Here is a 13498-nt window from a genome sequence, read left to right as displayed (position 1 = left end):
CTGGGGACACCACAGCCCATGCATGTGGCCAAAACGGTGTCCCCAGGCAGAGCCATAAGGAAACACAGACACAGGCTCTGCCTGGTGCCTGCACATCCTTTGGGAGCAAGGGCTCGGGACCCGAGGGCTGCCTTGGGCCATCCTCTCTCACTCACCTCACCCGGTCCTGGCTTGGTGGGTGATCCCTGGGAGCCAGAGACAAGGGAGAAGGGGCTGAGGGGGCTGGTGAGGCTGGCGGAGCTCAGGGGGCTGGCAGGGCTGTTGGAGCTGAACGTTCCTGAGGGGCCCATGGCCACTGCAGAGGAGAAACAGGGCATCCATCAGGGCATCCATGTGCCCCAGTGGATGCTGCCATCTGCTCATGGCACTGGGGGTTTGGGCTGTGCAAGGGATGGAGCCTGCTCACCTCTGTGCTTGGCCGTGTCCGTGCCACGGGATGGGTTGTTCTTCCTCAGCCCCTCCATCACATCCTGGATCCGCCAGATCTCCTTCTGGATCTGCCGGTTCAGCATCTCGTTCTGCAGGGGAGAAAGGGCAATGGGCAGAGAGGGTCCTGATGCTGTCAGACCCCCAGGCCATGGGACCCACGGGTGCAGGCACAGCCATAGTTCTGCTCACCAGCAGCATGAGGAGCACTAACCCCAGCCCCCCAATGGCACCCAGAGGTTCCTCAGCCCCCCTGGCCAAAGCAGAACACCAAGGGCTGAGCATGGAGCAGCTGCTTACACATTGGCTCCTTGTGGGGAGCAGAGAGTGGAAGGAAGCAGGAGGCTTCCACCTCCATGGGGATGGTGTGGGGACCACTCACTTGGATGTCCAGGTTGAGCTGCTCCCAGAGGTCATCGTGCAGGGTGGACACCTCGCTCTCCAGGCTCTCATACTCAGCAGTGCTGTTTGCCAGGGCCTGGAAGGGGGAAGATTGGTTGGTGGGAGGGTTTGGGCTGGATTATCCCATGGATGGCAGCAGCCCTGAGAGTGGGAGCACCCGGGAAAGCAGGAGGATGTTGCACCCAACAGAACCCCCCAAGCAGGGAAGGAGGAGGAAAGGGATGGTGGAGGGCAGGGGACATGCAGAGATGGAGCAGAGGAGGAGCCTGTTACCGTGCTGGCCTGAGACAGCTCCACACGGATATTGATGAGCTGGTTCTGGAGTGATTCCTTCTTGTGGAGCAGCTTCTCCGGGTAGGCAGGTTGGCTACCGAACATCTCCAGCTCCTGGTGCGTCCCCATCAGGGCACTCTCCAGGCTCTCCTTTGGGGAATAGACAGGAGATGCAGCTCTCAGAGCCTGGCTGGTGCAGAAGCTACAGGTCCTGTCCTCAACAGAGCACTAACACACAGGGAGGCCAGGACTGTGGCATGGCCAGGGCATTGGGCACAGGCTGAACAAGCCCAGCTCTCTCAACCTGGCTCCATAGGAGAGACTTTAGAGCTGCTCCAGTGCCTAAAGAGGCTGCAGGGAACCTGGAGAGGGGCTTGGGACAAGGGATGTAGGGACAGGCCAAGGGGAATGGCTTGAACCTGCCCGAGGGGAGACTGAGCTGAGCTCTTAGGCAGAAGCTGTCCCCTGTGAGGGTGCTGAGGCGCTGGCACAGGGTGCCCAGAGAAGCTGTGGCTGCCCCATCCCTGGCAGTGCTCAAGGCCAGGTTGGACACAGGGGCTTGGAGCAGCTGCTCCAGTGGAAGGGGTCCCTGCATGGAGCTGAAGGAGCTTTAAGGTGCCTTCCAACACAAACCAGGCTGGGATTCTGTGATGTCCCCCAGCTCAGAAACATCCCAACTGTTCTGTCCCCAGGTGACCAGGACACGTTGCTTCCTTACCATGAAGGTGCCAGCAGGGCACATCCATCCCCGTGCAGCCAGGTCCATACCCGGCAGCACTATGAGCTGCCCATCACATACCTTCTCTGCTCGGAGCTGCTGCACCAGCCTCTCCTGCTCCCGCAGCACCTTGTTCTGCTCACAGAGCTTCCCCAGCAGCTTCTGCCAGGAGGGAAAGAGAAAGGAAGGAGAGGATGAGAGCCTGATTGTCGGACGCATCCATGGCAATGGATGTGCTCAGCCAGGATGCATCTCTATAAGGAGAGCAGACAGGGGCCAAAGCATGGGGTGAAGAAGGGGATGCACAGGATGGATGTTTGCTCTTACATCGGTGTCTTGCTCGCTGATCTTGTAGGTGTGCACTGTCTCCCTGTAGGCCTCCGGGAAAGGGGTCACCTGCAAGAAGAGAGTGGGGTGAGGCAGCTTCCAGCCCTGCTTCCCCATCCCTGTGGGCAGGGACAGAACAGGGAGCCGAGTCTGGAGGCATCCGTCGGGAGGCAGCGGGTGCTGCAGGCAGTGCAGGATGTCGGTGCTGGAGCCAGCCGGGATGCTCGGATGAAGACACAACCTCCCTCCCCCTTCCCAACCCATCAGCTGAGTGAGCAATGGGAATTAGCCAGAGACAACCTACCCATGGGATGCCAAGAGTCGAGTTAGAGATGCCTCATGACCCATGAACTGCCTGTGTGTACACGCCACCATTCCAGAGGCAGGGAAACAAAGGCAGAGAGGTGAAGCTGTAATCCCACCTCGCAGAGTACGAACACCAATAAACCAGCAGCTGCACCGGGGCCTGTTTACCATCCAGCTTCCCTGTGAGTCATTTGCCTTTCCTGGAAATCTAAATTACTAATGGGACCTCAACAATTAAATGCCTCCAAGATCTCGAGATGAAAGGCATTAAGGTAGAAGGAAGGGGATTATTATTGCTAGAAAGCAAGATGCTGCTTCAGAGCCAAGCTACAGGATGATGCAAATAGACCTGAACCTGGGAAATGCCGAGTGGGGCTGGAGGCAGAGCCTGGTGGATTGGGATCTGCTGCCTCCAGGCAGGGATCTGGGCCAGCCAGAGCTCCTCAGCATCTCCAGCTTCACCCTCCAGCACATCCCTGTGCACAGCAGATGGAAACAGGCAATTTCCCCAGTCACCCACCTAGGAGATGCTCTGAGCAGCACAGTGGGGCCCCATGGGGCTGGCAGCATCACGAGCTGCAGACTGCAGCAACCCAGAGACACCTTCCCAAGTGTTCCCAACCTTCCTGCACTTGGACCTGCAGCCCAGCATCAGCAGGGAGATCCCTGCAGCCCTCACCAGGCTGGGGGATACAATGAGCCAGAGCCTCAGCAGGTGAAAGGTTGTTTCCTCTCCCTGCTATGGGAGTCATAGCTTTGGTTTAAGAGCTTTGGATTCCTGTTTTTAAGTCATCCCACCTCTTCCTGCCCTATCCACACACAACAACAAACTGAGGGCCAGTGCAGCACCCAAGTCCAAACGAGGATGAGAGTTCAGGACTGCTGCATCCCCACCTTGTGCTCTTAGCACAAGGATTTACCAGCTTTCAATGGCTCATGGATGGATTAGCAAAGCCTGTGATGGACCAGCAGGTACCCCAAGAGCATGATGTACCGCAGCCACATGGATGCTGGAGCCTGCATGAGTGGGAATGGCAGGAGGTGACCTCGGGGATGGAGCGTGGCCGTGTGGCTGCCATGCACGGCCCGGTGGCCGGAGCCTTACTTGCATGTAGAGCTGAGCCCTAGGGGAGGAGGTCTCCACCATCCTGTTCACCATACTGATGAGGGTTTCGCTCTCGCTCATCTGCGGCAGACAGGGAAGGAAAGATGAGAGGTCAGCAGGGATGCGCCCGGTGCTGTCGGAGCAGAGAGGAGCTCAGTTTGGGAGCCCTCAGGGCAAGATGCCACCTCCAAGAGATGCCCCAGAGCCTCAGCCACATGATGGTGGCTGCCCCACGGTTGCTGCTGCTCCCTTCTGGGCACTGCAGAACATCTGGGCTTGGTTGCATGCCCTGAAAGTGTTGTTGAAGGGAAAACACAGATAAAGCCGCACAGCTCTGAGCTGGGCAGCAGCAAACTGCACACACACACACAGAGGCTTGCACAGAGACACCAGACCTGCAGTGCAGCGTGGTCCCAACACACAGACAGACAGACGGGCCCTGCTCCTGCACTGACAAACAGCTCCGTGCCATGTGCTCAGGGATGTCATGATCCCACTTGAAGCGCAGATGAGCTGTGGCCGCAGCATCCCTCGGTGCTGCACAATGGAGCTGCATCACTGCCTTTGCCTGCAGTGACTGAAGCCCCTCGCACCCCATGGGTAGGACCCTCGAGGTCCTGGTGATGGGTGTTTAAGGTCAGGGACCAAACCCTCAACTGGTCAGCAAGGTGGGTGCTGCTGAGCAGCATCCCCATCACTTGACAAGCAAGGAGAGAGGAACCAAAGCAGCGAGCTGTTTGTAAAGAGCTACTTGACAGCATCACTCCAAATCAGTGCCCCCAGAGGTCAGTGGGAGAGGAGGAGGAGATGCAAAGCCTTTATCAGGAGTGGTTTAAAGAGCCGTGGAGAGCCAGCCTTGCTGCTGCAACCCAACCAGAGCGCTTTCATTGCGACGAGTGCTCCTGCCTGCCCCTGGCTCTGCTCCACAGCAGACACAGATCCCAGTGATTACCACACCGACAGGGATTTGCAGACTAATGGGATTGTCTCTGGAGCAGCTCCCTTAGTGCCAGCAGTGTTTGCAGGCAGCTCTGCTGATGGCTCCTATCCGCAGCTTTCGACTTCATCCGGTGCCTGCAGCTCCCACCCCAGCAATCCCCAGCTGGATTTGCTCCCATCCCTGCTTCCTGGGATGAAGTCAGTTCACAGCTTTCATCCAAACACCCCCTGGCATGCACAAACCAGAGAGCTGCTGCTCTGGTATCGGTCCCAGCGAGTGTCTCACACCCAAACTGCATCAAACCTCTCACATTTGAGGAGGAATCACAGAACCACAGAATGGTTTGGGTTGAAGGGACCTTAAAGCTCCTCCAGCTCCAACCACTGCCACAGACAGGGACCCCTTCCACTGGAGCAGCTGCTCCAAGCCCCTGTGTCCAGCCTGGCCTTGGGGAATGAGGCCAGCCTGTCCCCAGAACACAGCATCCAGCAGCGTGCACTGGTGTCCTGCATGGTGCAGGGAGGGCTTCAGAGCCAGCTGCCTCCCTCTGTACTCCCCACATTCATGTCGGAACCTGCCCCCAAACCCCTCATGGGCTCCAGCACCCCACACAGGAGACACCATCAAGGGGATTTTCCACCAAGCCATGAGCAAACCCTACAGACGGGAGGGATGGAAGAAGCAAACCAAAGACAACTTGTGCTGCTTTAATGCCAAGAAGGGTGAGGATGGATGTTAGGGGAAGAGATGCTGAGCTGGGAGGGAGGGGGATGCCGCTGGGGACAGGGCACACGGGGACGTAAGCAGCGTGAGGCTCGCAGCCAGCTCTGCCTACCTGCTGGTCCAAATACTCTAGGTTTCTTTGCAACTGAAGGTCTAAAAGTTCATCCTACCAGGAGCCAGCAGGCACGCGGCAAGAAACAACACACAGAACATATAAAAGAAGAAGCAAAGCGGTTAGGTGAAGGCTACGGAGATGCGGAGACCTCCTGGCCAGGGAAGTGAGAAGTGTCCCTGCAGATGGGCCCTGCAGGAGACCCGCTCTCCTCCCGCATGGCCCTTTCCCTGTGGCTCTGGCTAGTGAGGATGGATGGCAGCATGGGTGGCTTATGGCAACTCATCCTTCTCCCTCCTCCTACAACCTGTCCTGCCCCATGGCTTTGGGACTGTGATCTGCTGGGGGGGACATTCTGGTCTCACCCCATCAGTTCCAATGGGAAAACACAACGCAAAGCAGCAGCTGTATCCAGAATTGAGGAATGAAGAGGGGAGAGGTGCAGGGTGTACACCAGCATCAGCCAGGGACCACCCTGGCCCAGCAGCGCAGGGGATACAGGGATTCTCCATGACCTGGGGGATGCAGGGTAGGAGCCGGGGCCTTTCCATAAGGATTTCCTTTGGGTATGGCAGGGAGGGAGCAGAGACAACAGCAGAAGGACCTGTGGTCCCCACCTGCCCACAGCCTGGAGCAGAGCGATTCCTCCTCAGCCACCCGAGCCAGGACCCCCCAAGCCAGCCCCACAACCCCGAGGGACCCTGAGCCCCCTGGTCCCAGTTCCTCAGCCCCAGCACCGTACGTACCATCTTGTCGTGGATGGTGGGTGATGCTGGGTAGTGGTACGGGTACATTCCCACAGGAACCGGCCGCCTGTCCCCCAGATAGTCATACTGAGGAGAGAGGAGACCCCCCCAAACCAGAGAGGTGTGTGAGGGGTCACAAAGCAAAGGCAAAGGCAGACCCCAGCCCTGTAGCAGGACCAGGCCTGGCTTTGGGGCACAGAGTAGTGAGACAGGGACACCAGAGCTCCCTCCTTGGGAGTGCATCACTCGTGGTGGCCTTGGGCATCCCATTAGGCTCACAGGAGCAGCCAGGAGGGAACAACCACAGCCTGGATGCAGGATGCCAAGGGGACACCTAAAGCCATGCTTCAAGGGTGGTTGGAACCAGATGATCACAAGGTCCTTTCCAAACCAAACCATTCGATGATTCTATGACTTGGTGGCATTTTGAGGAATGCAGTGCATAGAATCATGGAATGGTTTGGGTTGGAAAGGACATTAAGATCATCCAGTTCCAACCCCCCTGCCATGGGCAGGAACACCTCACACTAAACCACATCAGCCAAGACTCCATCCAACCTGGCCTTGAACACTGCCAGGGATGGAGCATTCCCAGCTTCCTTGGGCAACCCATTCCAGTGCCTCACCACCCTCACAGTAAAGAACTCCTTATACCCAACCTGAACTTCCCATTTCCCCTGTTCTGCCTGCAGAGAGGACAAGTGGTACTGCAGCATCCCTGCCCTCACATCCCCAGCAAGGCTCCGCCTCCAACCCCACACATCCCGAGCACCGACGGGCACTTACCTTTGGAGAACTGATGGATCTCCTCATCATGAAGGTGGTGGGGTCAGCATAAACCTCCTCTCCCCGGGGCGGCAGCCGCTCAAAGCGGGCACTGGGCGAGCGCACCGGGGAGTAAACCCGTGCCCGGGCATAGGAGCCCTGGCTGGGGGAGCGGGGCACGGAGTGGGACCGGGGCTGCAGGGACATGCGCCGCAGTGAGCCCGAGGCTGCATCCACCTCATCCAGGTAGGTCGGCTGCCTCCCGGGTGCCGGCAGCCACAGAGGGACATCCTGGCGCCCGAAGCCGGGATGCTCCTTCCAGTCACGGAGCTGGTAGGTGCCCCCGTTGCGGAAGGAATGGCGCTTGTCCTCCAGTGCCCAGGGTGGGCTCACTCGCTCATAGGCTGGCATGGAGCAGATGCTGTCGGGGCGCACGCCGGGGGGATAGTACTGGTAGTCCTCAGGGTACTGGGGTGAGTAGGGGGAATAGTAGTCGGGTACCCGGCGAGACATGGGGTAAAACCTGGTGGGGCTGGAGAAGGGAAGGAGAGAGGTGAGAGACAGGCTGGTGTCAGGCTCCTTGCTTTGAAGATGGGGGTCCCAGTGGGCAAGAACTGCTTTAGAGAGGGGAGCTCTGATACCAGCACCTGTAAAGCTGGCTGGCATCCTTCCTCTTAGGGACCCTGTGGTAGCATCCCTCCTCCCAGGGACCCTGTTTTGGCATCCCTCCTATCATACCTCTTCCCATGGACCCTGTGGCAGCATCCCTTCCTCCCAGGGAGCCTGTGGTAGCATCCCTTATCCAGGGACCCTATGGTAGCATCCCTTATCCAGGGACCCTATGGTGGCCTCCACTCCTGGCATCCCTCCACAGAGACCCCACGATGACATCCCCTCCAAAATCTTCTTTACTTGTCTTTTTGGGGGTGTCCCCCCCAGCTCAAACCTGTCCATGGGGCCAGCCCAGAAGGGACATTTCCTGACCAGAGCAGAGCTCAGAAAACAGATGGGAAAGGGAAACCCATCCTCAGAGCATCCCCAAGGACAGAAGGACCAGGACCCCCCCATGCTCTGCCCTCACCTCCTCAGCTCCTCGGGGGGCACAGCCCCACGGCGTGAGTTCACCCATTGCTGCAGCTGCGTCATGGAGCTCTTGCGCTGTGCCAGCTTCTCATGGTTGGTGCGGGGAGCGATGCTGCGGCGTGGGGCAGAGCTGTCCCCATCACCGGGGGGGAAGGCAGTGCTGCCAGGGCGGCTGGGGGACGGGTACAACCAGCCATTGGGCTGCGGCGGCCGCTCCGCCGGCACCCGCGGCCCTTCGGGGTAAGGGCTGCCTGGCTCCGAGGGCATCTCCGGCCCCGCGATGCCGTTGGCTTTGGCCAAGGGCTCCTTCTTGCTCTCCATCCTTTCCGGCTTCTTCTCCATCTTCTCCGAGCCGCGGCCGTCGCCTTCGCCCCGGGTCTTGGTGTCGGGGTCGGCTTTGGGGTGCTCGCGGTGGGAGGTGTTGTGGTGGTGATGGTGGTGGTGGTGTTTGCTGGGGGGGATGTTCTCAGAGTCTGGCTTCTCGTGTCTGCGGGTGCCAAGACAGGAGAGAGCGTTACCCCCCCTGTGCATCCTGTCCCTCCCTCAATTCTCCATTCATGCTCCTCGGCTCCATCACTGGGGTACCAGGGACAGGGACAATGGGGAGGTGATGTGTGCTGACCTCTGTGTCGGGGGGATCTGCACCCGGGCGGCTTCGCCCATGGCTTGGATCCAGGATTCCTGCTCCTCCGTGTTCTCGGCGCTGAAGAAGTATGTCCGGATGCCAGCGTGCTCGGCCTGGGGAGACAGGGACTGCCCGTTACTCGCCGGCATCTCCTCCACCCAGCACACTGTCACCTGCAGAGAGACACAGACAGGAGGGTGAGAGCCCCATTTCCACCCCTGCACTGTCCTGCTCTGCAGAAGCCATGGTCCTACCCCCTGCCCAAGCCACGTGCATCCTCAGTGGCACCACATGGGAGGAAGAGCCAGCAGCAGCCCTCATCTCCTCACAGGGGATCCCTTGGGGCTGGGATCCTTTGGGAATAGCCAAGAGGTTGCTGCACCCCAGCACTGAGCATGTCCCTTCAGGGTGGGTGAAGGGTCCATGTCCCAGTGAGAGCATCATCAGACATGCAGGGTTAGGGGGAAGGTGGATTCTTGGCCCCCAAACAACAGTTTTGGGGGAAAAAGGTTTGCTTTCAGTCCAGGATGTCACTGCCCACCCTGCACCTGGAAGGTGCTGGAAGGCAGTTCTGACTGTTTAAGGCCTGATCAAACCTTCCACCTTCCCCTTCTGGAAAGGGAAGGGAGGAAGGAGAAGGAGGCAGAAGGAGGTTTTGCCCCTGACCACTTTCAGGAGCTCAGTCCCTTAGAAGAACACACTAACACTCAAAAGGGGTGTGATAAACACATCCCTTGGGTTCCACCTTCCCCAGAGCATGCAGCCTCTCTGCAGCCGGAGCAGAGCCCCAGTCCAAAGCGATTCCCCCCTGGATTAGTGCGAGCGGAGCATGCAGCAGCCTGCGGTCCCTCGCCCTCCGCATGCATCAGGAACACAAAGGTACTACCTAGGTGATGGTTGGGTGCTGCCGTGGTGGACAGGCCGAAGAGGGACCTCCTGTCCGGGGATCCTCACCCGCGGAGAGAGGAGGAGGAGGAGGAAACACAGACATGGGGTCAGGCTGCAGCATGGGGGGTGCTGCGGCACCGACCTCCCCTGGCCATCGGGACCCTCCTCTGGGCACAACCATCCCAAACCCTCCTGTGCAGATGGAGAGGCAGGAACGTGCCTCGTGGGTAGCAGCTTTTTAGGGCCCTTTCCCTACCAATGTCATAGGGTCAGAGAATGATTTGGATTGGAAGGGACCTTAAAGCTCATCCAGTCCCAAGCACGGACACGTTTCACTAGACCTGGCTGCTCCAAGCCCCATCCGAGCTGACTTTCAGGCAAGGAGACACATTTTGGCACCTCCAGGGCCCTCTCTCTGCACCCCCCTATGGGGGCAGGAAGGTTTTTGCACTACTATACATGAGCACAAGCCAGCCCATGCACGGACCCATCAACAAGCATCACCCATGACCATGGGCACCAGTCGTGCTGGGGAAGGTGCACAGTGATGCTGAAGGTACACAGAAGCTCAGACCCTGCTCTGAGGGATGGGTGCTGCAGCAGCTGCTCTCTGCTTCCTCTCCAACACCCACAGGAGCACAGGAAGATGGGAAGAGACTCATTAGGGGCTATTCCTTTGCAATTAAACTTCCCTTTTCCTTCTCAAAGAGGGCTAAAAGAGCTGGGGCCACCTCCCTGTGTCTGCCTCCAGAGCGGGGCCAGGCCGGCTGGCAGCAGGATGTGGAAGGGGAAGTGGGGCAGGACAGAGGTGAGAGCATCACTGGTGAGCACCCAGCTTCCAGGTACAGCTCAGGCCCAGGAGGTGATGCTCTTGCCCCCCGCGTGCCTCAGTTTCCCCATCACAAGGCACAGCCACACAGCACCCAGGGTTCCGCTGGGGTTACTGCAGTCACCCTCTCCCCAGCTTGCCCCATGCCCCACCACCAAGCAAGAAGAGGAGCAATGTGGCCCCTGTGAGCATCACCCCCATCCCCTGCAAGCCCCAGCACAGCCCAGCGCTGACCTTGAACGTGTGCTTCCTGCTGATGTTGTCTGAGGGCTGCACGGCTGCCACGCGGAAGCTGAGGAGGGGGATGCTGCCCAGGATGCTCTCCTCCTTCTCGTCTGGGGGGCAAAGGCAGGGGTTACACACATGGAGGGGATGGGGGCCCCGTCCACCCCACGGCAGAACCCCACAAGCTGCTGGGGGGGCACAGACCCATTGCTGCTGCACACAGGCAGGGAACACCTGTGGGAAAGCACTGCCTGCCTGTTGCTGCCGTGGCTCTCGCACAACAGGCTGCTCAATTATTCATGCTCACCCTCCTCTTCACTGAACTGCCAGGGCTGAGCTGACAGGGAGCCAGGGAAGGCGCCTGCTTTAACCCGTCTGGTCCCCAGTGTGGCAAACACCGGCACAAAGGGGTGCTGGGCATGGGCACTGCTCCCCATTGGGCTGAGCCCTCCAGATCCCTTTGCCCACACGGGGCCTGGTAACAGAACCATGGAATGGTTTGGGTTAAAGGGACCTCAAAGCTCCTCCAGCTCCATGCAGGGACCCCTTCCACTGGAGCAGCTGCTCCAAGCCCCTGTGTCCAACCTGGCCTTGAGCACTGCCAGGGATGGGGCAGCCACAGCTTCTCTGGGCACCCTGTGCCAGCGCCTCAGCACCCTCCCAGGGAACAGCTTCTGCCTAAGAGCTCAGCTCAGTCTCCCCTCTGGCAGGTTCAAGCCATTCCCCTTGGCCTGTCCCTACAGGCCCTTGTCCCAAGCCCCTCTCCAGGTTTCCTGCAGCCCCTTTAGGCACTGGAAGACTGCACCAGCCCAGGTTAGCCCTGGAGCACCCGGCTCTGCATTGCTGCACCTTTATAGTAGAAGAGGCAGCGATCCACCAGCACGAACCAGCGCTTGTTCCACTGCTTCACACCCGAGCTGGCCTGCGAGAGAGGGGCAGTCAGTGTGGGTGCCCAGGAAAGGGGTCACAGCTTTGGGGGGGCACCCATCAGGGTCAGGGCTCAGGTACCTGCTTGTAGAGCCACCCGCTCTTGGTGACAGCAGCATTGGGGTTCCTCTTCATTGAATTGGAGCGCTTCCCGAAGGCGATGCCCTTGCGGGAGGAGCGCGATGCCTGCAGAGGGGCAGAGGAGCTGCTCAGTGCCGAGGGGGGGGCCCTGCTCCCCGTCTCCGTTGCTCCCGGACGTGCTGCACGGCCCCGGGCACCCACCCGGCCTATGGGGCGCTCCGGGGGCCCCTCGGCCACCATGGTGTGGTTTGGGGGCTCGCTGGTGACGGGCGCCGCTCGCTTGCTCCCTGCTTTGCCGGACATGTCCGAGGTGGGGCTGTGGCACAGGAGAGCTGAGTCAGCAGAGACCCCTTCACCCCACATTGGTTCCCCATCGCTCCCCACTCGCAGGCCCTAAACCCAATGGAGCTGCAGCCAACCTACTTTTGTGGGTCAAGCCTTGAGGTGTCCTCGGGGGCCTGTCCCGTCACTGGGTGCAGGAACGTGTTCCGCCTTTCATTGTGGCTGTGGAGACAGAGGGGGGGCTGTGGTTATTGCTCCTGTGTGCCCCACTTTGCCTTTAGCACCACGTTGGCTGTGCTGATAACGATGCTTCACAGCAGCACCAGGGCTGGCTCCCTGCACTCTGCTCTAGCATCACCCTCCCATGCCCCCACTAACCCCAACTATAGATCTGCTCAGTGCACCCCATCGACACTTCCCAGCAGGCCAAAACAAGGTCTCTGATGGCAAAGCCCTCGATACTTCTGCTGGACACCAGAAACATCACCATAAACCCCACTCAGAAGCCACTGCAGCAGCAGCAATGGTCCATCCTGGGCTGTACCTGCAGTGACATCCCCATCGTCACCTCCTCTCCTTTGGCTCTCTGCTTTTAGGGCTCTTTGCCAAACCCCTCCAGAGAGTGCACCACAAACCCCACACATCAGCCCAGGACCCACCAGCACAAGCTGGATCAGCCCAAGCTCTGCCCCGTGCTGCTTTGGTGACTTGGGGTGCACTCAAAGGCAGCTGTAGGCGGTGGTGCTGGGCTCCCCAGTGGTTCCAGGCTCATAGGGAGGAGCAAGACACGGCTCCGGGCTCGGCTGGCAGCGTTTGCCATGTCCCTGCCCCATCTCGCAGAGCCGGTATTGCCAGGCACCCCGGCACCAGCATGAGAAACCCTCCTGGGGCCTCGCTGCTGGAGCTGTGTCAGGAGCAAAGGGTTCAGGGCTCCATCCAGGGAGGTTTGCATTGCACCCCATGACATTCCAAAGGATGCCAGGACATGGGTGCCCTTGACCACCCGTGAAGCCAACACACCATCGGCCTGGCACGCTGCTGATCCGCTCCCTGTCTGCACCACAAGGGAAGTTTGAGCAAGGAAAGGCAGCTGCCAAGACCATCCCATCCACACATGCTTCATCCTGACCTGGGCTCCAGCCAGGCTCTGGAGACATTCACACCTCGTATCCAAAAGAGCTACCTGCTGGGAGCTGTTCCCCCTTGCAGGTCGCATCCTGCACCCTGACATGGAGCTGATCTGCTTCCCGTCACTTGGGGTCACTGTAAGAACCTGGGCAATGTGTGTGCACCCTGAAAAGAGGGGCAGCGCTCGCACCCCAAAATCCCCCCCCCAGCACCAGTCAGTGCCACGATGAACACGAGTTATCCATGGGAACAGCCTGCCCAATCCATGCCTCCACAGCAGGAAGGGGGGTTCTGCCACCCAGGGCTGGAGCCGTTTACCCCCAGCAAGTGACTTTGGAGGGATGCACCACAGTGGTACGGGGCAGGATCCAGCCCCCCACAGTGTTTATACACAGGGACCATGCAAATGCCAAGCGAGCAGCACCCCGACCGCACCAGCCGTGGAAAGGGGGGGCTGCCAGGAGCCTCCAGTGTGCCTGACCCCCAGCCAGGGACATCCCCTCCATCACCCTGCACCGCCGCAGGTTTCCAGTCCCACTCTTTCCCTGGACACCCACCCTGCACCATACCCGCTGCTGCTGCTCCTG

At 59.6% G+C, this 13498-nt stretch overlaps 1 protein-coding gene across 9 annotated transcripts in view; it reads right to left on the bottom strand.

Annotated features, from left to right (window-relative positions):
- Positions 1-13498, bottom strand: part of PLEKHA6 (pleckstrin homology domain containing A6) — a 45686-nt gene that overhangs the window by 6773 nt on the left and 25415 nt on the right. For 5 of the 9 annotated variants that reach the window (XM_034069979.1, XM_034069980.1, XM_034069983.1 and 2 more), the window contains 14 exons: positions 11925-12005; positions 11502-11817; positions 11343-11415; positions 10503-10603; positions 8549-8724; positions 7925-8413; positions 6865-7375; positions 6079-6165; positions 2147-2215; positions 1901-1981; positions 1102-1251; positions 809-904; positions 407-518; positions 156-295 (listed from right to left, as the gene is read on the bottom strand). In XM_034069979.1, coding sequence (XP_033925870.1) covers positions 156-295; positions 407-518; positions 809-904; positions 1102-1251; positions 1901-1981; positions 2147-2215; positions 6079-6165; positions 6865-7375; positions 7925-8413; positions 8549-8724; positions 10503-10603; positions 11343-11415; positions 11502-11817; positions 11925-12005 — 2482 coding nt within the window. Of the gene's footprint in view, positions 1-155; positions 296-406; positions 519-808; positions 905-1101; positions 1252-1900; positions 1982-2146; positions 2216-6078; positions 6166-6864; positions 7376-7924; positions 8414-8548; positions 8725-9437; positions 10467-10502; positions 10604-11342; positions 11416-11501; positions 11818-11924; positions 12006-13498 lie in introns of those variants that run through there. The other 4 variants (XM_034069982.1, XM_034069984.1, XM_034069981.1 and 1 more) reach the window with 4 other exon arrangements.

The sequence above is a fragment of the Melopsittacus undulatus genome, chromosome 16, assembly GCF_012275295.1.
Source record: "Melopsittacus undulatus isolate bMelUnd1 chromosome 16, bMelUnd1.mat.Z, whole genome shotgun sequence".
NCBI classification, from domain to species: Eukaryota; Metazoa; Chordata; class Aves; order Psittaciformes; family Psittaculidae; genus Melopsittacus; species Melopsittacus undulatus.
Note: the sequence above shows the minus strand (reverse complement) of the source record. Positions and strands in the feature narration are given on the sequence as shown.